Genomic DNA, 23,833 nt, shown 5'->3' with positions numbered 1-23,833 from the left:
CAGCAATATGTCCATCCTACCCACATTGTCTGTCTTACCACAGTCCATCTAAATGTAAGTAGAGAAAGCCTATTTTACCGAACTCAAAGCTCACTTCTGACATTGTTTTGCTACCATTCCAAGTACTATTCCTCTGTTGAAACAAGCATTGCACCTGTTCAACCATACTCAGTAACTGAGACAGTCACGTGTGATTATTCTTCGAAGTCCCAAGCGCGTTATTTCTCTCGTGGCCAACCGGTAATCGAAACACACACACACACACACACACACACATCACCTTCGTCCGGTATCAATCGAAAAGATGAGTAATGTCGAATGACACACGCTCGCTCCCATCGCCTGGCCGTAAGTCAATATTAGTACACAGGCGAAACTGTTTAGCATTTTCGCCCTCCCAACCTTCCAACTTTGTGAGATTCGATCTGGGGCCCATATGGGGAATGAGGAGCGCGATGTATCCCATTTGAGATAAATGGTTGAGCGCGCGCGCGTTGTTGTTCCACTGCACTGAGCTGTCCCCCCTTTTGGTCATCGGGGCAGTGCCATCTATGGTAACCCGTTCGGAATACCGAGATGTACTTGCACATTGTTTTTTTTTTCTTTTAAATACTAACTTTATCTAGCTTCTAGCTCGGGTCGAAATGTTGTAATCCGATGCCTTACGCATTAGATCACATGGCTGTCGGATCTGGCACTGATGATGAGTGAGAATTTCTAACAATACAAAAAGCTACCCGATGATGAATAATTAATGAGCTGCGAACATCGCCGGCCTCCCAGCTGGAATATGGGATCAAAACGGGAGGCGCTTTGATCGGAACTAACAGCGTTTTCGCAGAACTACATTCCCGTATTGAGAAGATAACCGATAACATTCAAGCCCCTTTTGTTCCAACACAAAGATTTCAACTTTGACACGCTTCAGCAGTGCGAAAATTTGCTATATTCCGAAACTTTGATTAGAAATTCCTCCATCCGTATCGTTCTATTTGTTTTCGCACTGTGCGAATCCGCGATGACAAATGATTATCGCTTTAACTTTTGACAGTGTGACCCTGGAGTTCGCAGTATCACGGTGAAAACATTTCGGAAATGGGTTTGTCACTCTTGATGGAAGATTAATTTAGTTCAAAAAAGCGTTGCCTCGTGCGATACTCGTGCCACTTCTGTGGTGTTGACGGTGACGATAGAACGCCTCCAGTCCCGCTGGCTTTGTGGATTAATGGTGGTAATTTCTGGCGAAGCGTCTGTTTATATATTCTGTCTAATATTTGCATAATGAAGAGTTAGCGCTTTTGGAACCCACTTTAATTTAATTGAAAAATTTTGAGCGTTACATACGCTTTCGCATTTTCTTAGTTGTTTGAAGTTCGCACGTTGATGTATAATAATCTGACTTATGAAACAACAATGAGAATCGTTTCAAGAATCGTAGAAAAAAAACCTAGCACGTATCGATCGTAAACAACACTATATTTATACCATTCCGATGCTTCAAACCTGTTTCGGAACCTTAGAACTTTTCCTCTTGCTGGTGACAACAGATCACGACAAGTGGAGGAGCACTATCGGATGTTAGAGTTATTCGTGCGGGGGCGATAAACTTTATCCGTCAACCGTAGTAGTAACTCAAATGCCCAGCGTTCGTCGGCCGCTCGGATTCAGATCGATTATAGGTTTCCAAAGGCGCCAGGTTTTGCCTCACCCAGCAAAGCGCGATCTTTACGGTTGTGGTGGCGGAATCGATCGCGTCCCCTTAAATGGGCATTTTCATTTCAATCTAGTTAGACAATGAAAAGTATTCGACGAGAAGGAGGAACTCTTAAGGTCGCTTGGGTTCGATGGGTGTTGACTTCTCACAGTTAGTTAGAGAAGTGATTGTCGTTCGAACGGCTGCTATAGGGAAGTGTTTTGGGTTCCAGTTTGTAGCGAAAGCTGTTGTCGTGAAGTTGTGACTCTGGATAACATAGGAATTAAGTAAACTTTGTGATAATAAAGCTTGTTTTTTGTTGTTTTGGTAGTTTTATTCCAGTGACAATTGGATCGAGCACCAATATCTATGCGGCCCTGTATCCAAGTGATAAGTGGCCTCTGAACTAATCGCTTAAATCGTGATGTGGATGTCGGATCTGCAAACTGAGGGATGTTTCCGTCAGAGGAAATTCTTCCTACTTAGACTGATAATCGCGTATCTTGCCACACAAATCTCGAAATCTCGTGCAGGGTGAAGAATTTTCTGTGGAACATAGTGCCAAGAGAATCTGTTTCTTACTTCAAAAATCCATTTTAGGTGAAAATTAAAATTTAAAAATTTTCGGTTTCATTTCGGAAATTATATGGAAATTATATTCAGAATTAAAAGAAAAATGTGTTGTGTGTTGTGACTCACGTGGCTTTGCTTGGGATCTGTGTGCAAAAAATCGAGCAATTTGGAACGTTAAGTTATCCGAGATACTTGTTTATGAATCTTCTTTGACTTTCTTAGAAATTAGAGATTCTGTTGGCTTCCATTCGAAATTTTTTTTTTCGTAGATTTGAGGATTTCTTAGTTATGATTGTAACCTCTTCTTTTTCAATTCATTCCACGTACCTGGAGATCCTTCGCCTTCTCAACATAGTGTTACCGTTACTGCTCATCAAAGCTGGTTTTAAAATTCTACACCAAAGAACAAACCTTGATTGTGTTTTAAATGAAACGTTCAAAGCGATACATGTATGCTAGTGCATACATTCACTTAGTGGTATGTGTGAAACTAATTACTTCTCATTGTAACTTTTCTCAATGTTGAAACCGAATAGCCCTTCAAAAGTTTCCGAAAATGACCCTTTAGCTTCTACATAAAGATGTCATTGTTTGTTTTTCATTGCTTATGAAGCCGCTGTGGTGCTAGCTGATTTCTTTGTAACAACATTCCAGTGTGACGTGACAACGGTTTGACTCACTAGAAACAGTTTTTTTTCTCGTTTTCATGTATAAATCACACGATTTCCAAATGGTAAACGATTTTTAAGTGGAATTGAGAAAATTTATATGATGATGATGATGATGATGATAGTCCCACTTCCTTCCCCTACAGAGGTTTGAGTAAGACGAGTTATCTAAAAGATAATTTATTTATTTTTTCTCAACATTGAAATCAGTTTAGCAAACATAAAAAACGAACTGATTTCATTTACATTTTTTATATTTTTTTTTTATTTCCTACAAGAATCTTCAGTTGGAGAATATTTTGCAGTTGAATTCGCTTGTTTCCAGTCCAATACTTTTGTGACGTGACAACACCAGTCTTTTTGCAGGTTCCGACTTTTGAACATTAATGTTGTATTTTCAGTTCTGTTTCAAAACATACAGATAAACTTTGTTCTATGATTTGTCCATGAAAGAGGAACGTAGATTCCTGTATACTCAGTTTTTCAAAAAACTCGCGAGAACATACATTTTTTTTTTTTTTTTTTTTTATCTTCGCTTATTTTTCGTCGGCCTATTTCCGCCACTTTAGTGCCAATCACCGACATCAGGGAGGCGACTCCACCTGCTCCTACCTATCAGACTCAACAACTCATGAGCCGGGCCAACTTCTTTTACTTCCGCTCCGAAGGAAGACGTAACCAGAGATTTTTCGCCTCAGAAAATCCCAACGACGCCAGCTGGGATTGAACCCAGGCCGATCGGATTGTGAGGCTGTTACGCTAACCATACAACCACTGGCGCCGTCCGCGACATACATTTTGACGGCATGCATTTTGTGACGTGACAACCCGCTCTGTGCGAATAAACAGTCTCCACGAAGCGTTGTCACGTCACACAATCAATAAGTTGTATTAAATAATAATTTCAACGTATTGTAGCAAGCGATATACTATTTTTATGTTTTTTTATTACTCTGAATACTTCTAACTTTCCTCTGAGATCTCTCCTCCCCCTTTCAAAAGTCCATCCTATAGAGGAAAGTGGTCCTAACGCACCCGGTGGTCCTGAACCTACCCTCCTTTGTATCTCAGGAACGGTGCTTCCTACTGAATTTTCAATAGTGTCAATATGGTGATAATATGGTGACTTTTTTCATTCTAGCGTTTTAGTGCCATTTTACGTTTTCATTCCTTCAAAAACAGAGAAAAAACACATTCGACCTGTGTGCAAAATGAGCTCTATGTTCTTTTAGATTGTGAAACATTGCGAAACAAGGCAATTTTAATTGTTTATGGTATGTTCATCAAAAAAAGCTATATAAATTAAATGTACCTGTTACCCGTAATACATGGTATGTCTTTATTTGGGAAAAGTGGGAGTGGTCATAAACCGACCTCCAGTTTTTATATCGTGATTGTTGAACACGTTCACTCTGGTGCTTGTGATCAATGGCTAGCAAAATCCTAGTTCATCGAGTGGCGCTCTCTACAGGGGGAACGCATTTGATTTAGCTATCAAAATTTTTGATAAACTCTTTGTATACATCCGCACACATACCTGTGTAAGTTCTTTTCACTCAAGCATTATCTCCCTCTCACTTAAATCCTATCTTTCACTATCAAACATTATTCTTTTTTGACGAAGAACTACGTCTTTCAGGAAGTGTGCCAAATCAGAAAACAGGTAACGTTTTTATGAAATAAAGTTAACGTTAATAACTATTTTCACTGTGAACGAATTCTCATGATTTGCATACCAATCGAATCGGAAATTGTCTAAGATTTGTTTGATATGCTATACATTACAATTTTTTTGGCCGATTTACGGTTTCCCCAACACAGACTTTAAAATCGATGTACCTGTGAAAATCCGCTTTGCAAATATACATGCAAGTCGGGAGGTATTTTTGTTCCCACTGAGCTGTGTTTCCCTAACACGGACTTCAAAATTAATGTGTTAATGTATTTGCAAAGCGGATTCCCCATGGATCCGCTTTGCAAATACATGCAAGTCGGGGGTATTTTTTGGTGTTGAATACTTTTGTTCTCGCTTGTCGTTGTGCAGACCGGAATATGTTTCCCTAAAACGTACTTTTAAACTGAGAAGCCTGGGAAAATCGTCGTTTCAGATACAGTCTGGTAGCGATATCTATTTTATTCTTTATCAGTTTACCAGGCCAGACCTACCAGTTTTAAATTGTTCGAATTTCAAATGAAAATTTTTACTACTGAAGTAGTAACAATAAAAAAAACTAAAAAGTCATTTTAAAAATTACGATGCACTCTAAAATAATATTTGAAGTAGTAAACAAGTGGATTGCATAATATAATTGTGTAGTTCTACGTCAAAAATGCGGTCGTGTCCTAGATACAACCCCTTACATTTTTTTATTCCGCTTCGCGCACCCATAGATATATGCCAACATTATCATTCACGTATTGTGGGATTTCACGCCATTCCCGGTCTTTTATACCCGTTTTTAACGATTCGGAAGTCACCATGCTCGATTCCAAAATGGCATCGGAATAAGATATTCGACTTTCGCTGGTAAGCCCATATTGCATGGGTTTTCCATATTTTTTAGCATTCAATACTATCATCAGCAAACCGCAAATCATTAATGTTCAACAGTCCGAAACAGCAAAAAGTCAGGTGTTGCCACGCCTCAAAAGTATTTTACTGACAACAAGCCAATCTAACTATAAATTATTCTCCAACTGATGATTCTTGTTGGAAATTTTCTTAATTTTACTATAACATCGTTTAATTTTGTGTGCTTTTTTCATGAAAACGTAAAAAAGTGTTTGTAGTGAGTCGAAATTTTGTTACGGAACAGATCGTATACTTTCCGTGACGGGACAACAACTTCTGGAGACAGTTGATACTCCTCTATTTGTGGACCGATCTATACCAAATTTTGTGGGTTGTTGACTTTCATTGTTTGCTCAGAGAAACCCAAGTATAAAAATGTTTGGACCTATGTTCATCTAATAAACTAAAAAAATGGTCTATTTTTGTGACGTGACAACGCTTCAAAATACCTGTTTTTCAAATGCTTGTTTCTCATAAATTACAAAATGATACGCAGGTCTACCCACGGCTCTTCAAACAAGCATTTAATCACCCATTTAATGGTAGACACTGGAGTTTGGTTAAGCATGTGCAGAGATATCTCAAGAAACACAAAAATAGTGAAAACCTAAAATATTTTAAATATAATTATATAGTTTTTGAAACTCGCCTCTCTCAAAGGTTGGTGCATAAAAATTAAATTTGTTACAAAAAAAATTTATATAACTAGTGCTCATTCAAATAACGTTTTCAATTTTCTCCTAAAACTAGATTTGAAATTTGGTTCTCTGGTGCATAACCTCATGGAATGGGTCAATTGTCGCTGGAAGCTTGATCGGAACTGTTAAGTGGCTACAGTGGTGTTGCCAACGAAGAGCTTGGCATTAATTTCGGTAGAATCGGTAGAATCTATTCTTTCAAGCGGCAAATTGACCTGTGATAGTAACAACCCCTTGATCATTAGCCTCTTGACACTTTGACACTACGAAACAAAATAGTTGTGAGGGAATTCTGTATGATCGAGGTTTTATCAGTAGATATTATGGTTGCCTCTGATACGAGTAGGTGTTTTCGAGTGGTTTTCCGCATCGCTCCCATAGCCTTCAGAAATACCAAAGTTGAAAATTGACAAATGTTTGTTGACTGCTCGTTAGCTAAAGCGAAACTGAAATAGAAACGGCAAATGACATCTTAAAATTTTGGCGGCTTATGGTATGTGGCCTATGTGGTTTAACATGGAATCTATAGTGAAAATCGTACTTTTTCGTTCATTTCACGCCATCCTCAAAAGCTTCGAGATAAAAATTTGAAAAAAATACTGAATGTGCATCTTACTACGGTGTATCAAGAAAAATTATCAAAAAAAAATTCATCAAAAATTTAAGTACTAAAAAAATATTGAAATTTTGAATTTTTTTTGGGTTTTAGAGATTTAGTACTACTCTAATTCATTTTTAAATGTATTTCTACGGCTTTTCTAGATATGTGTGATTTTTTTCAGATTTTTTTTCAGTGTTGCGAGGCACAAAAAAAATATTTTTTTTATATTTCCAAAGAGTCTGGCTGGGTAAGGGAGTAAAAAGTCCCCCAAACCAAACCACGAGCTGTATGGAAAATATTGTATAGGGTACTAAATAAAACATTTTGGCAGTAGTACCATATATTTGAGTCTTTATATGGTACACCATAGGATCTATGGTGAAAAATGCACCTTTTCGTTTTTTTCACGCCATTCCTAATAGCTTTGAGACAAAAATATGAGAAAAAATACTGAAAGTACATCTTACTAAGGTGTATCGATAAATATCTCCAAACTATTTTTTCATCAAAAAATCTAATAATGAAAAAAATTTAAATACGCAGTACAAAATAATTTTATATATTTTCTGGCATTTTTGAAAAACAAAAAAATATAACTTTGAGACCCACTTCTGCTCTGATTTTTATTTAACATGTTGCCATACAAATGAAGCACAAATTTCTGCATTACTCGAGAATTAATTAAGCAAATGAAACCAAATTTGGCAAGTAACGTAACGGAGAAACATGTTATTTGCAAGTGGTTGAAAAATCTTGAAAGAGAATTGTGTCTGAAAATAATCTGATATTATAATGTCGAGTTTTTTTGATTGGAATTTTATAGTAAAAGGTAAATTTAAAGGGTAGATTAAAAGATCAATCAATGAATAATTCTGCGATTGGACCCATGATCAGCGCTTAGTGAGAAAACGTGAATGTTTGAATGTATTGATAACGAAAAACAAATGTTGGGCGGGACGAAGTTTGCCGGGTCAGCTAGTCTCATATATTTAAAGATACGAGAAAAACAATTGTACAGCACAATGCTCTAAATATACCGACAAAATTTAGACGTATGAAAAACAAAATTTAAAAAATATTAGAGCAGTAATGGGCTTCTAAATTCAAAATATATTAAAAAAGCCCAAAGGCCAAAAAAACAACTTTTTTTCGCGCAATCCTCTTAAAAATTTAGTAAAAAATTACGCTACATCTGGAAAAAAAACAACACATGCGATAGCATTTAAATAAAAATTAGAGTAAAATTGGGTCTCAGAGTAATTTTTTTTTCGAAATTTCGAAATGCCGGAAAATATAGATAAATTTGTTTTGTACTGCGAAAAACACTCTAAAAATTCTGAAAAAAATCACATATACCTGAAATAAACGTAGGAAGAAATTTGAATACAAACTAGAGTAGTATTGAATCTCAAAATTAAAAAAAATTAATTTAATTCAAAAGAAAAATAAAATTAATTTAAAATTTTTTTTAGTGTTTGGTTTTTTGATGAAAAAAATGTTTGAAAATATTGATCGATACACCTAAGTAAGATGTACTTTCAGGATTTTTTTTCATATTTTTGTGTCAAAGCTATTGAGAATGGCATGAAAAAAACGGAAAGGTGCATTTTTCACCATAGATCCTATGGTGTACCATATAAGGGCTCAAATATATGGTACTACTGCCAAAAAGTTTTATTTAGTACCCTATACAATATTTTCCATACAGCTGGTGATTTTGTTTGGCGGATTTTTCACTCCCTTACCCAGCCAGACTCTTTGGAAATATAAAAAAAAAATTGTACCGCGCAACACTGAAAAAAATCACACATGTCTAAAAATGCCGTAGAAACACATTTAAATATGAATTAGAGCAGTACTGAATTTCTAAAACCCAAAAATTTTTTTTTGAATTTCAATATTTTTTTTAGTACTAAAATTCTTCATGAATTTTTTTTTTGATAATTTATCTTGATAAACCGTAGTAAGATGCACATTTAGTATTTTTTTCAATTTTTTATCTCGAAGCTTTTGAGGATGGCGTGAAATAAACGAATAAATAAATTTTTCACTATATTTCACTATATATATCCTATGCTAAACCATATAGGGGTTCGAATAAACCGTCGAAATTTCTTATTTAATATCCTATACAATATTTGCCATACAGCTAGTGATTTGGTTTGGGGGCACTTTTTACTCCCTTACCCGGCCAGGCCCTTTCAGGCATTTCCATTTTTCGATACATTTTTTCTGTTGCCGTGTTGCCCGTACCGTCAATAACGAGAAACTACTACATCGACGAATCGACGAGATGCAATGAACCTGTTTGGTGTGTCATCGTGTCAACATCGGTTGCCGGCGTGCGTCGAGTGGGTTTAAAAACTGTCTTTCTCTAGGCATGAATGGAGTTTAGATTAAGTTTTTCGAAAGGGCTTTCCTCAAGGCTAGACGCTAGACGAATGAGCTATGAAGTTTAAAGACTTTATAATGAAAAAACTAAACCAAACATGATACACTCGCGTAAATCGCTCGCTTGAAATGCAAATGCAATTCAGCACCCTAATTGTGAAAAAAGTAATTACAATTGCTGACAAGAGATAAACTTCCATGAAGTTGCTCTAAAATCCATACATAGTAGACATTAAAATGCTAAATCTGATATAAGAAGAAATCAAAGAAAAGATGAAACATTTTAGTTCGTGACATGTTCTGTTTATTGTTTAGATGACAAATGTAATGCGAAAAATATTTTTTGGAAATATGTTAATATTTTCTATATATCCTTTTTCGACTTTATTCGTTGACACATTCAATTTTGTACCATTTGAGTAACTGACTGTTATGCCCGGTATGTGAACTTCCTGTTTCTCTGGCTACTAATACAATCAAAGTTTAACACAACCGAAACCCGTGAATCTTCCCACCTTCTATTCTTCAGATGCTGCAAGAAAATATCGTTTTCAAGCCACACACACACAATAGCGATGAAGATACACTAAAGTCGCTTTTTACGCGGTTTTTTTTTGCGCGGTTTTTTTTTACGCGGCTTTTTTTACGCGGTTTTAGGGATTTACGCGGTTTTTTTTTACGCGGATTTTGGAATTTACGCGGTTTTTTTTTACGCGGATTTCGGAATTTACGCGGTTTTTTTTTACGCGGATTTCGGAATTTACGCGGTTTTTTTTTACGCGGATTTCGGAATTTACGCGGTTTTTTTTTACGCGGATTTCGGAATTTACGCGGTTTTTCCAAAAGAATCGATTTATACGCGGTATGTTGTATTTTCTTCTCAATTTGTTCATTTGTAAGACTTAAGTACGTTTGCTTCAATATTTGGAGCCAAATTCATTTTTTCTATGTTTGTCTCCTGGGAATTGAGTTAAATAACTGTGGTTTGCTCGAGGTTAACACGGTATATCTGAGGGATAAGATTTAGTATTCTCGTGATAACGTTGTCGCAATCTTGGCGAAATTGGTACCTGATTCTGGGTTCGATTTCAGCTAGCGTTGAAACGATTTTGGTAACCGAATGGAAAAAGAATAAACAACAATAGTGTAAGTAATGTGAGCTTGATCCCCTTTTTTTGTTTCGGATGTATTTCAGCGAAATTTTATATGTTTCAACACAAATTTAATATGAAATATCTTTTGTAAATTTTACTCAAAAGACTCCAAGCGATATGAATTCAAAAAAAATTTCAAGAGATGTCAAACACCAATCTAAAAAATGTGAAAGATATGTCCCCGTTTTTTATTTTTATTTATGACACTCAGCCTTTGGCTAGTTCGTCATTTGGACCAACGTCCTTACTGTTTTTTTAATTAAATCGTTTATTTTTACAGGCTCAGTTGCATAAGTTTAAAGGAGCCAAATTCATCACTATATTTTAACTAGAATATATTAACATGTTTCCTTAATTCTATGGTTAATAAAATAGGAAACCGATTACTCGCGGTCGACTCGAGTTTAGAAGGGTGACACATTTTCATTAGGAAAAGGATGGGATGTAAGGACATTTTAACAATGTTCACATTCATACATTCATACATTCTCATTCACACTCACACTTCACACTCAATTCTTGAAAACTATCCTTACATCTAAAATGTATTGCGTCCTTACTTGATTTCCGTAGAAAGCAATGATCGAAAATTCTCCTCTGGTGACATATTTGTTGGAGGGGAAAATGTTATGATTGTTAAATAGGAATTTATTTGTTCATTTAGGAAAAACCAGTTCTACATTTTCTTTTTTTGCGCTATTTGCTTTCCCAGATTAAACGTGGGCGTTAAGTGTTAAATTTACTCACAGTACCGGACAGAAGTATGTAACATCGTATATTTTTTGACTGTCACTTTACAATATGTCAAAAGATTTGTCGGATATTTTGATCAATGGTTGAATAAGTATTCGAAATTCATTTGTGTAATTTTGAAAATAATCTATTGAACGAATGAGAGATACCACTTTTAAGCAATGTAATTCCTTTTGAAAAGCCTAATTTGAAAATTGAGTTACTTGAAGCACCCTTAACCATATGTGGTGAAGTTTTTTGCCGTAGTAATCGAGATGGTTTGTTTCAAATGTTTGTATAGAAATAAATACAGTTTCGAGGGTTCAAGTTTTTTTTTACTATTCTGGAGAAAAGGATGCTATCTATTTGCGTCCGATCTTAGCGATTGTTCTTCATCTACCAGTAAAAATATGTATATTCGTGATTCACAAAGGCTATTTACTTTTTTCAAAGAAAGACTGCCCCAATCGGACATAAGACAACCTAATATTTCTCCACGGTGAAAAAGTTCAAACGCTTTTTGCTTTTTTCTGAACTGAATTTGTTCATGCATATTATAGCATTTCATAGAAGCAGATATCATTTACTACGACTCAAAAGATAGACACATTTGGTTGATGGAGCTCAAAGTACTGTTTTGTCTCAAATTCCGAACACTTAATTTTCAAATGTAAATTTACTAAACTTTAATGTTATAAATAATAGAATAATGAAAGCCTTGACATTGTTTGAGGTATTGGCTACATTCAAATAACATTTACAGGTATCGATACAGCTTATAATTCATAAGACTAAGCATTTGCAAAAAATGTGTCGAAACCAATAACACATTGTTTGCGTTAGCAAATTCCGCAGTTTTTCAGTTTTTGTAGTTGTATAACTATTTTGTATGCTGTTTTCATGTTAAGTGCTATAAAAGGTATGGATCTACTAGAAATCTTTTATGCAGACATCTTCTTTAAAATTAGTATTAAAGTAGTGATCGGAATTTGAATCAAGTTTCGACGCATGATTCATATTCCGAACTGTAGTTTGGATACTCTATTTTCAGGCAAATACAGCAATAGTCCACAAATTAGGATGCAAGTACAGTCCAATTGTGGAGCAACTGATGTAAAGATGTTTGTAAGCTCCGTTCTTGTAGCACATAGTTCGCAGGCGCAATCCAACGAAAGCAAAATGAATTTTCTTGGTCAGGTTTTCAACTAAAACCACAATAATGAAACCGGATTTCTGAAGTAATATATTCACTCTATTATATACAGAGTCGATTATATACTGACACGATTATCTATGGTTCGATTATATACAATTTTGGACTATAATACACTCAGTTTGAAAAAAAAGTCTTATATCTCAAATAGCCTTTTTTCAAGAAAGAAAAAAAGTAATATTTCAAAGTTAAGGTGAAAGTTTATTGGATATTATAAGTACAATGGAGTAAAAACCGTGGTAATTAGGAAATTCTAATTGAAGACTCACCAGGAATTGTTTAAAATGATATTGCTGCGGAATAAGAAAATATAGGAGCTAGATGTCGAAGAACAAATTATAGAGCGTTCAGAAAGCTTCAATTAAATTTCAAGAAACAATCAAGTTTATTATGCATTTTTTTTTTGATAAAATTAATAACAAATTAAAAACTTTAGAGTTTTTGTCGCTCTAATTGTTGATAAAATTTACCAATTTAGATGTTTCATATAAAATACAAAATATAGAAACATAGAGTAACATTTTTTCTCATTTTTCGAACAGTACAACCAATTTTGCCAAGTTTTCGTAACTATTGATTGTACTTGTTTTTTATAGTTTATATGGTTGCGTGACCAAGGGCACTATATTTTAAATATTTTTTTCTTGAAAGCTTCTTCTTTCTAGAAAAAAGTTATTTATAGAAAAAGAGAAAAATCTGATTTTTCGGACCATCGGCAAACTCATAACTCGAAAACGATAAAAATCACATTTCTGATTTTCGATTATCTTGTGTGGAAAAACCAGAACTTTCAAGAAACATAAAAAAATATAGCGTCCTTGGATCATGTAAACTATAAGCAAACAAATACAATCAATAATTACGAAAACAAAATCCAACTGTTTTGCTAGTATAACATTTTTTCAAGAAAGACTAGCTAATTGGCTTTAATTTGATATATCGATCATGTGAAGCGGTCCAGTAGTTCGAAAGTAATTTTTTCAAATTGCATTTTTGCAATTTGAAAAAATTACAATACAAACAAATGTTTTCGGAATTTAGACAAATTTAATTAAACATATTTTTAGTTTTTTACCATGATATTTTTACCAATGTATTCATAAATCAATTTTATTGTAGTCAAGTGGAAAAAAGAATTTCTTTTATTGATCTAATCACTATCATTAGCAACACGTGGATGTTTGCGGTTAGATGATGTGGCGATATCTTCCTCATCCGAAGAAATCGGACGAGATCGTCTGCGTTCCAATGGTAAGCTGAAATCCTCGTCATCTGTAAAGATATTATTAAAATACTTTTCACTTTAAACATCAATGTCACTACCTTCATCGATAACTGTTGGCTGTGTTTTTTCGTTCAATCTATTGTAGCGAAGCATACACAGTTTCAAATCATTCCGAAATGAAACGGCTCTCTCAACACAAGGATCCTTTTCCATAAAATGTTTTACGAGGGTATCCGCTAATTTATTCCCGTCTTCGATATCACATGGCTTGATATCCCGGTCTTCATCGTCCTCTAAAGGCTCCGATGTGACTAAACTCTGCATCAGTTCATCATCTTCAATTTCGGTGTCTTCAAGAAGCTCTTCAACGTCTCTACTATCCATATCTTTGAATCCTTTCCCTCCAATTGCATGTGCCAGAATGAGAATTTCTGATTCTTCCACATTTGAAGGGTCTGTTGAACCAGCTTTCACGCATTCTGGCCATAGTGGCTTCCAGCACGAATTCAATGTTTTAGATTTCATAGAAGACAGAGCCTTTCCTATGAACGTCAGAGCGTCTCTTATCTTAAATTCTTTCCACGCTTGAATTACCGTCATCGTTTCATCGCTTTCAAGCTTTTCGAGGATGTACCGAAGACATTGTTTAATGTACAACTTCTTGAAAGCAGCAATTATTCCTTGATCTTGAGGCTGTAACAAAGAAGTTGTATTCGGTGGAAGAAACACAACTTGAACGTTTGGGTGCTTGATAACTAGGTGTCCTGGAGCGTTATCCAAAATCAAAAGCACGTGGAACTCCAAACCTTTTCCTTCCAAGTATGTTTTCACTTCCGGAATAAACATATCGTAAAACCATTCCTCAAAAACGGCTTTTGTGACCCACGCTTTAGTGTTAGCTTTCCAGTGCACTGGCAGTTTGTTGAAATCAGCCCCCTTCAACGAGCGGGGCGTCATAGCACGATTGATCAATAGCGGTTTCAACATAAGGTCGCCTGAAGCATTACTGCAAAATAACAGGGTAACCCTGTCTTTGGCCGCTTTGAAACCACTGGCATATTGCTCCTGCTGCGTAATTTAGGTACGAGACGGCATTCTTTTCCAAAAAAGACCCGTTTCATCTCCATTGAACACTTGGTCACCATGATACGCACCTTCTTTTATGATCTTAGCGAGCTTTGGAGGAAAACTATTTGCAGCCGAAACATCGGCCGATGCGGATTCACCCTTGATTTTAACGTTGCGAATGGAATTACTACGTATAAAGTTATAAAACCATCCCTTACTCGCGGTAAAGTCTTTCTTTTTACTTGAAGACGGCTCATTCTTCTCTAACCAAAGGTAAAGGCTCAAAGCTTTCTCCCTTATTAATTCCTGATCCAAGGGTATTTTCTTCTGCGCGTGATCTTCGATCCACATATGAAGTGCCTTTTCCATCTTGACCATCAATGGATCTCGTGTATATGATGAGGATTTTGTTGCATAGATAGTGCCCTGAGCTGCTGTCTGTCTGATGCTATCTTGATTCTTTTTAATTGTACGCACAGTCGATTCGTTGATTTTTAAATTCCTGCCGACGTTTGCAACAGATTTCCCATCTTGAAGGGCATCCAAAATATTGAGCTTCATTTCCAAAGAAAGAGACACTCTTGATCTGTTTTTTTTGAAGGCGGTTTTTTGCGAAGCCATTTTAGAGTATGCCTTTAATCAAAAATTTTGAATACTGCTGACGTCTTCAGCTAACTGTCGAAAAGCGGAACTGCACACGATTACCCCCAAGGTTGGGTAACTCGCTGGGAACTGGCCGAACTCGACCGAACACAAACTGGCTAGACTCTACAACCACCACGGTTCAGGAACTGCACTTTCACTTTAACTTTCACTGCAAGGTTAAATCACGAATAACTTCTTAATGCGATTTCGTCCTTTTATATGTGTTCAGTTCCACACCGAACGAACTGAAGCGACAGCATCTAGCAGCACACATAATTTGCACACGACCCCACAAACCACGAGTACCCCTCCCACAGCGCAACTATGAGCTAGCCATCACCAACACACGCTGTGCCCGACTGCATAAAAATAAAATTGGTTCACTCCGACTGAACGGATCAGTGAAAAATGCAGTGTGAATGATCGCAAAATATACTATTTCAGAGTGCGATTTAGGCTGTAACGATGACAATGAGTTCAAATTTGACGATATATTGACGAATACTGTTCGGAATTGTTCAGTCATAGTGAACCAACTCTCAAAAAATACATCATTTAGTTCAGTCAGAGCGGACTTTGTACGTATAGGCAGCCAAATAACAGCCTTTTTTGGCATGATACTTGATGTTTTTTTACAACTATCATACATCACAGTATTGGCAGAGAGTAGCTCAAACTTCTGAGAACAATATTGAACGAAAAAATTAAATGCTTTGTAAATTGCAGAGCATTAAACTTTATGTTCGTTTTCTCGAAATCATAAAAATGTCACATGGCCCGGTCTGACTTAACACCGACCATATAACAGATAGGTATGCTTTTAGAACAATTCAATGTAGCCAATACATATATAAGATACTGTAGAAACAGTTTGTATACTCTTACATTTGAAATTTGTTGTTAAAATAGTAATTTGAGGCAGGGTTAAAATATGCTTCTACGTATTTTGGTCATGCCACCTAACCAAACAGCTCTTTACTTACCACTCGGTTGTTGCACGTTGGACGGAACAACAACTTGTAGCGATTTACAGATAATTCAAAGATAAAACAGGCATAAAATGCGTAAAAACCTACTTGTAACTACTTTCTAGTTGAATCTCTGACTGTTTTTTATTTATACAATAAGTATCTTCGGGAGCTGGGACCGACACTTATATTGTTCAAACGCTCTTGATGCGCGCTGAATGGGAAGCAGAGCACGAAAAAATCGGGGCTTAACGTGTTAAATCCATCGAAAAATGGATGAGCAATAAGCGGTAGAATCTGGACATTTTCAATCTGTACCCCCAACATGTTCCAGAAAGACAAAATCCTATGTTTAAAGGTGCTCCCCGCAGAAACAAGAGGAGCGCTATCGCGCTTCTCCGCACTCAAACGGTTAAACAGGTATTTACATGCAATCGGCCAAGGAGCTACCTTCGTGAAGCCTTGTGTCACGCAATATATGCACACAATATGCAATTTGTTTGAATATGGGTTGCATTTTATATCAATAATTCACTGACTATTAGTTTTTTACGTGTATTTTAAAATTTAGGGTGGTTTATTTTTACGCGGATTTTGGAATTTACGCGGTTTTTTTTTACGCGGATTTTGGAATTTACGCGGTTTTTTTTTACGCGGATTTTGGAATTTACGCGGTTTTTTTTTACGCGGATTTTGGAATTTACGCGGATTTTGGAATTTACGCGGTTTTTTTTTACGCGGTTTTCGTTTACGCGGCACGTATCCCCCGCGTAAAAAGCGACTCCAGTGTACAAATAGGAGATAAAAGGTTCCTCATCCTTGAACTAAAATTGAACCGAAAGGGTAAAAGAAAAATTGAATCGCTATACGCTATACGCTAATAAAAATTGAAAATAAGATCAAAAGAAATCAATCTAATTTGAATTTATGCAATTTACGAATTAGTTGAGGGTGAGATGGATGCACAGATTTATGTATTTGAATAGAATTTAAATTTAAATTTATTCTTTGTAACAGAAGGTTTAATATCAGAGGCAGTAGGTGAAGATTAGACCGTGGAGGAGACTCGAAGTAAATATATTTATCTATCTCTATCTATCTATTTATATATATAAAAATGGATTTCTGTCTGTCTGTCTGATTCTTTTCGATTCTTATGGACTCGGAAACTACTGAACCGACGAATATGCAAAATTGGTATGTAGGTGTTTTTGGGACCGGGGAAGATTTTCGTGATAGTTTGAGAACCCCCCCCCCCCCTCTGTAAGGGGGGGATGCCATACAAATTAAACACAAATTTTTGCATTACTCGGGAATTAATCAAGCACATAAAACGAAATTTGGCATATTGAGTTTTTAGGATACAATAAATGATTCTATGGTGGTAAGACCCTCCACCCCCCTCTCTAAGGGGGAGGGGGGAGGGCGGTGTTGTGCTGCCATTCAAATGAAACTCAAATTTCTGCATTACTCGAGAATTAATCAAGCAAATCAAGCAATAAATATTTTTACGGTGGTAAGATACTCCTCACCCCTCTCTTAGGGTGGGCTGCCATAAAAATGAAACACAAATTTCTGCATTACTCGAGAATTAATCGAACAAATGGAACCAAGTTTGGCATGTGAAGGTTTTAGGGTGCAATAAATGATTCTATGGTGGTGAGACTCTCCACCCCCCTCTCTAAGGGGGGTTGCCATACAAATTAAACACAAATTTCTACATTACTCGAGAATTAATCAAGCAAATGATACCAAATTTGGCATGTGGAGATTTTAGGGTGCAATAAATGTTTTTACGGTGGTTAGACTCTCCACCCCCCTCCCTAAGGGAGGGCTGCCATACAAATGAAACTCAAATTTCTGCATTACTCGAGAATATAAAATGAAGGACTGCATAATTCGAAAACTAATCAAGCAAATGGAGCCAAATTTGTCGTGCGAATGTTTTAGGGGACACGAAACGTTTCCATGGTGAATAGACACTCCTCCCCTCTCTGAGGGGGGGGGGCGGTCTACGCATTTTGGAATGTGAGGGTTTTTGGATATGAGAAATGTTTCTATGATGGTATGACACCCCTCCCTCCTCTGTAATGGATTACACATATTTCAACCAAAAATATTCCAATCAAACATGACAATTGAAAATTTTCGGAAAACTCTGAAGGAAAAAGGTAAAATGCGGAAAATTAAATTTCCATATGCTCTACGCACGATGAAACGCACTCCTATATTTTCTTCTATCTATACCAATAAAAAAGTATCGTCGAATGTGTTGATAAGAGCAGAACTCGAGAAAGGAATTGTCCGATTTAGTGCTGTCTTTATTGTATCGGGTTTTCTGGATAAAACATTCATTCCATGTAACGGAGAAACATGTTATTTGCAAGTGGTTGAAAAATCTTGAACGAGAATTGTGTCTGAAAATAATCTGATATTATACTGATGAATGTTGTTAGGCATACTAGGAATGTTATAGTAAAAGGTAAATACAATGGGGTCGATTAGAAGATCAATCAATGAACAGTTCTGCGATTGGACCCATGAACTTGCTCATAGAAAGAAAACGTGAATGTTTGAAGGTATTGAGAACAAAAAACAAATTTTGGGCGGGACGAAGTTTGCCGGGTCAACTAGTTTGTTATAAAAATGAAAAACGAAACTAAATAAAATATTTATAGGAATATATACTAACGGAATAGTAGAGTTGGTTTATTTAAATTGAACATCCTCCCGTGTCCAACACCTACTGTTTCTCGAAAACTAGAATCAATTACGAATTTAATGCTGGCCAAATAGTTAGAAACCTTCAAGGAAAAAAGAGATAATTTCATTCCCTTAAAATAAGTTCAAGAAATGTTGCTCCATTGCAGTTTATTAACGAGTTTGTTAACTATATATTTGTGTGGAAATGGAAACAATCTATCTGAACTAAATGCTGTCATTCAAAAAAAAAAGCCTTTCAACATATCCAACAGGTAAATGATGCTGGATACATCTTATAGTTGAAAGCAAATAGTTGCTTCCTTACAAGCATATTTTTTCGGGAAGGTCTGACTATCTGACCATTTTGCTGGTCTTGTTCTTTTTATGTCCCCTGCTCATTCAAAACATTTCCTCCGCTGGAATTCCTATCATAATGCTGGAGATGCTTCAGTGGAGAGCTTGAGTTAATTGAGTGAATCATGTAAATCAATTATTCAAAACTGAGATGAATCGAACAATGACAAATGAAATAATTTTTACGGAAATGCAACATTCTGTTGGATGTAACAAATTGAGCCATTGAACAAACTGAGTTCAACTATTTTTCACTCTTTTTTGGCCTTTCATCGTGTAACGAATCGTCATTTCTCATGATGTACGTTGCGTTCATCAATATTACTATCAATTGATACCGTTACAGCTGTGGAATATTCGGTTCTCCACCATTTCCACACTTTTTGCCAATCCAACACTTTTTATTATGATGTGCAGAGAAACATTTATTTTGTGAAAGCAACTCCGTCAACAATCCATCCCGCGAGTGCTTTTTTCTGTTGACTAGTTCTCGAAACTCCAACTGGTGCTTTCGAGGATAAACAAACCCAACACAACAGAACTGATCCCAGCTGCACATTTTCCCCAAACTAAACCCTTCCGGTTCTGTTGCTGCCACTGTTGTTGTTGTTCTCTGCATTGTTGGTCGTTTATCAATTTCGCCGTGAGTGCATTTTTTACCGCTCCCAGAACATGAATGCACCATTTTTCACCGACTTGCAGTCGGGACGTTGCGAGTGACGTTGTTTGATTCGATAAAACTCAGCTGTACGCTTTCAATTTTTGCGTATAATAAAGGGCTTGCGGTTCGTGGCCACGCTGGAATAACGCAGCCGACGGATAGCCCAACATATTTCATGGTTGCATCTAACAACGACGATTTTCACGATAACCACATGTATAATGGGAGGGTAACCCTGGGGCGGAGGCTTGAAAAATGCCGCACCATGACGATACCACCGCCTTCTCGTGCTATTGACGACGAAATGTAAGCTGATTGAGGCTCAAGAGTATTACATTTTTTCCGCTATGAAGCATAAGCCGATAAGCATGCCATTTAACTGACGTGAAAGTTTTGATTAATTTGTAATCCCCTATCCCCTTCCCTTCCCGTCCCGTGCCCGCGCAGAGTGATCTATCGCTGACATGTGATACCCCAACGGGAGCCGATTGGCATTCAACGTTATCAGAAGCATTTTCTATCAATGCGCCTCACCACTTTTCTTTCTTTCCTTCGGTTTTTTTTTCGCAGGACGTTTTACGGGAAAAGCAGAACCACATCGAACAGTTGATACGGGAGCGAGAAATCGATCGGGAGGAGGGCGCTAACCAGACAATCATGTACCAGAAGAACGTACAACAGGTAACCCAAACCGGCAAACAAGCCATCCTCGTTAACCTTGTCCCTTCTGGGCTTTGCAAAGGCAACACTCGGTATGGATATTGTACCCTCGGGTACCCTTCATTTGTTCCATCTCGATTTGGCTCATAATTGTAAGACAACATTCAGCGGCAAGATTCATTTCTGTAGAATTTTCTTCCTTTTTAGCGAGACACCGAGAGCGAAATTGGACGCTGGGCGGACTTGGTCCGGAGGAGGGCTCTACGGATCGCTGATCTGCGACGCGAATTCCAAGGCTGGCATGGTAATCACGAACGACACTGCATTCTTCACGATGTTCTGCTGGCTTAAAGAAGCCAACGTGGGATAATTTGATCGAAGAAAAAACAAAACATTATTAACTGAGAACGGTTACATGAACCCTGTGATTGGTGAGGAAGAGAAGAGGATTGGTTACTACTGGACGAAATCGGATGTTTTAATTTTAACGTTGCTAAACTGAAACTTGCTTTTTGTTTTATATCGATTAGTTTGTAAGTTATATTTTAATGGCTTTTAAACTGTATTATTATATGGTAAGCATTGTGTGTACGCTATGTTATTGTGAAACTTTATTGTGCATTAAAACTATTTCCAAAACACTTTGGGTTTTGTATTACTTTCAATAAAAACCATGATTTTTATATTGTTGGTCCCCTATTCAATTTTATAGGCCCTGTTTCTGTTCAACAACATTTCTTCCGGTTTCTAACCTCCGTTTCATACATATCACCACCGGCTGCTGCGCCAGGCTTTTATTACGATTCCGCAACCGGTTATGGCATGCAATAACCCTCAGAGACATCCTTTTCCGTCGTCGTCGTCGTCGTCCACTACGATCTCGGTTTCCATGCCCACTTTACTAATGCTATTGCCAACAACCACAGGAGCTCATTACGCCGATTACGACCAACGGCGTCGTGTATATGTCGAGCTGGAATGCGTCGATATGTCTCTCTGGTGGCCACTGGTACGCCGTTGCAATCTCACATCGGTCCCCGGCGGAAGTCTGAAAGTGCCGTAAATGGTTTTGAACGAATGGTAATGCGTTGTGTTTTACGTTCCAAATAGTAATGATTTGAAAAGGGAAAAAAGAGACTCAATAAAAGTACAAAACTTTCGATTCTAATGAATTAAAATAAACTTAATTTCAATTGACTTTCCAAAAACGAATAACATATACTCAAAAAAATATCGGAGCAAGGTGCAAGGTTACTGATTTGCTGACAAAAACATTTTATGAACAAATAGAAACCTTAAAAATCTGTATTGTTATTTATTTTTCATTTTTTTCATCATTACGCTTACTCAAATGAAAGTTAATAAAATAAACAAGATATTCCAGAATTTGTAACTCAAGTTGGTAGCTTAAAAACTTTGCTAGAAACATGCATGTTTGTTGTTCATCTAAGAATGTAAGACCCGTATTAATTTTAACTTTACCTGCACTCCTGCACATTCTGAATTAGAGTGGTCTGCTAATCTGATTTTTTTTTTATTTTTCAAATACTAAAGTAAGTGCAGGTCGGAATCGATTATTCGGAGTATTGATTTTTTTTCACTCCGGATAATCGAATCATAAAAAAAGAATTTTCTCTCGGTAAACGTAATAGATTATGATGATTATTAATATAATTATGACTTATTTATTAAACGGTTTTATCTAGTTTGACCCGTTTTGTATGTTTGTGACTTTGTAAATTTGTAACTTTGTAACTTTGTCTGTAGCAGGAAGGAAGGGGGTTAAATTTCTATTAATGTGGTACAGCATTAATAGAAATTTAATCCCCTTCCTGTTGATCGATTGATTTGAAATCTGGAACACATCTTTATCTCTGGTGTCATTATAAAACTGCGTATTCTATGATTTTGAAAATCCAAGATGACGGCCGCTACAAAATTTTCTCAAAATCCCATCAATGTGGGTTTCCCCAAAACCCCATCAATATGGGTATCGAATGAAAGGGCTTGACCAGTAGAACACAGTTATTTATGGAAAATATAAATCAAAGATGGCTTTTTAGGGTTGTCCCACATTAATATAAAGTTGATCTCGTTTCTGTTGACTGATTGATCTGAAATTTGGAAGACACATTTAATTCTACTGGCATTATAAATCTGCGTATTCTTGAAAAATTCAATTTGGCCGTCGCTAAAAAATAGGTGAATGGCTTGACTTGGAGAACACAGAAAATAATTACCAACATAAATTCAAAAAAAAAATGAATGGTCGACCATGTATTTTTGTTAATATCGGTATCAAATGAAATGATTTGACTAAAAGAAAACAGTACATCATGAAAATATTCCAAAAAAAAATAAGGTAAGAGATAAACGTTGGATTTCCTTTGTCCACAATTAGTTGTTGCATCATATACCCCACGATTTTATTTTAGTCTCATCGTTGCCCTAGATTAATGAAGGAATGGATGTGATAACTACTAACTGCTACTTGCCCAATTATTTTCTAGCTTTTAGAACAATAAACCGTTTAACTTAAAAAGTTTTTTTAAATTATTTTATTTTGCAGTTTTTAGTTAAATTTCTATATCTTATGTATACTTCTCTACAATAAAATCATTCAACTCTTTTTAAATTTTTATTTCTCACCTAACTTTCTTCGGAACATTTTGATGATGTACTGTATTCTGATAGACAAATCATTTCATTTGATACCAATATTGAAAGGATTGCAAAAATACATTGTCGACCATTTTGTGGCGCCGACCTTTTCGAATTTATGTTGTTCATAGTGTAGTGTATTCTCCAAAGCCATTCAACCATTTTTTAGCGGCGGCCAAATTGAATTTTTCAAGATCATGGAATACGCAGTTTTATAATGAGAGTATAATTAAGGGAATGTACCAAATTTCAGATCAATCAGTGATCAGGAACGAAGTAAAATTTTAATTAATGTGGGACAACCCTACAAACACTCAAACATGTATGTATGTCAAGCTGAATGAAACCATTAAAAAATAATTATTTATTTGGGAACTGCGGCCATCTTGGATTTTCATTTTTCATAATCTACTGTGTTCTGCCATTCGAGCACTTTCATTTGATACTTTGAAGCTTTAAACAAAAAAATGGCGCCAATTTGTGGTGGCGGCCATTTTGGATTTGCATTTTTCATAAATAAATGTGTTTTACTAGTCAAGCCCTTTCATTTTGATGGGGTTGTGAAAAAAATATATATGGCGCCATCTTTTGGT

At 36.2% G+C, this 23,833-nt stretch overlaps 2 protein-coding genes across 16 annotated transcripts in view; one reads left to right on the top strand and one right to left on the bottom strand.

Moving 5' to 3' along the window:
- The window catches only part of LOC129775310 (restin homolog), a 253,909-nt gene that overhangs the window by 180,349 nt on the left and 49,727 nt on the right, over positions 1-23,833 (top strand). For 12 of the 15 annotated variants that reach the window (XM_055779900.1, XM_055779901.1, XM_055779904.1 and 9 more), the window contains one exon: positions 20,490-20,600. In XM_055779900.1, coding sequence (XP_055635875.1) covers positions 20,490-20,600 — 111 coding nt within the window. Of the gene's footprint in view, positions 1-20,489; positions 20,732-20,786; positions 21,211-23,833 lie in introns of those variants that run through there. The other 3 variants (XM_055779909.1, XM_055779907.1, XM_055779908.1) reach the window with 3 other exon arrangements.
- Positions 9,805-14,590, bottom strand: LOC129775313 (tigger transposable element-derived protein 1-like). Its single transcript, XM_055779918.1, has 2 exons — positions 13,619-14,590; positions 9,805-13,567 (listed from the first exon to the last, which is right to left on the bottom strand). The coding sequence occupies exons 1-2, from the start codon at positions 14,505-14,507 to the stop codon at positions 13,446-13,448; spliced, it is 1,011 nt and encodes a 336-aa protein (XP_055635893.1). The 5' UTR covers positions 14,508-14,590; the 3' UTR covers positions 9,805-13,445.

The sequence above is a fragment of the Toxorhynchites rutilus genome, chromosome 3 (genome assembly GCF_029784135.1).
Source record: "Toxorhynchites rutilus septentrionalis strain SRP chromosome 3, ASM2978413v1, whole genome shotgun sequence".
Lineage (NCBI taxonomy): Eukaryota > Metazoa > Arthropoda > Insecta > Diptera > Culicidae > Toxorhynchites > Toxorhynchites rutilus.
This window is presented reverse-complemented; position numbering and strand designations above follow the sequence as displayed.

Coding starts and splice junctions, on each gene's coding strand:
- LOC129775313 (XM_055779918.1), bottom strand. CDS start 14,507: ATGTTGAAACCGCTATTGATCAATCGTGCTATGACGCCCCGCTCGTTG. Junction 13,568..13,618: donor GCCAACAGTTATCGATGAAG/GTAGTGACATTG, acceptor ATATCTTTACAG/ATGACGAGGATTTCAGCTTA.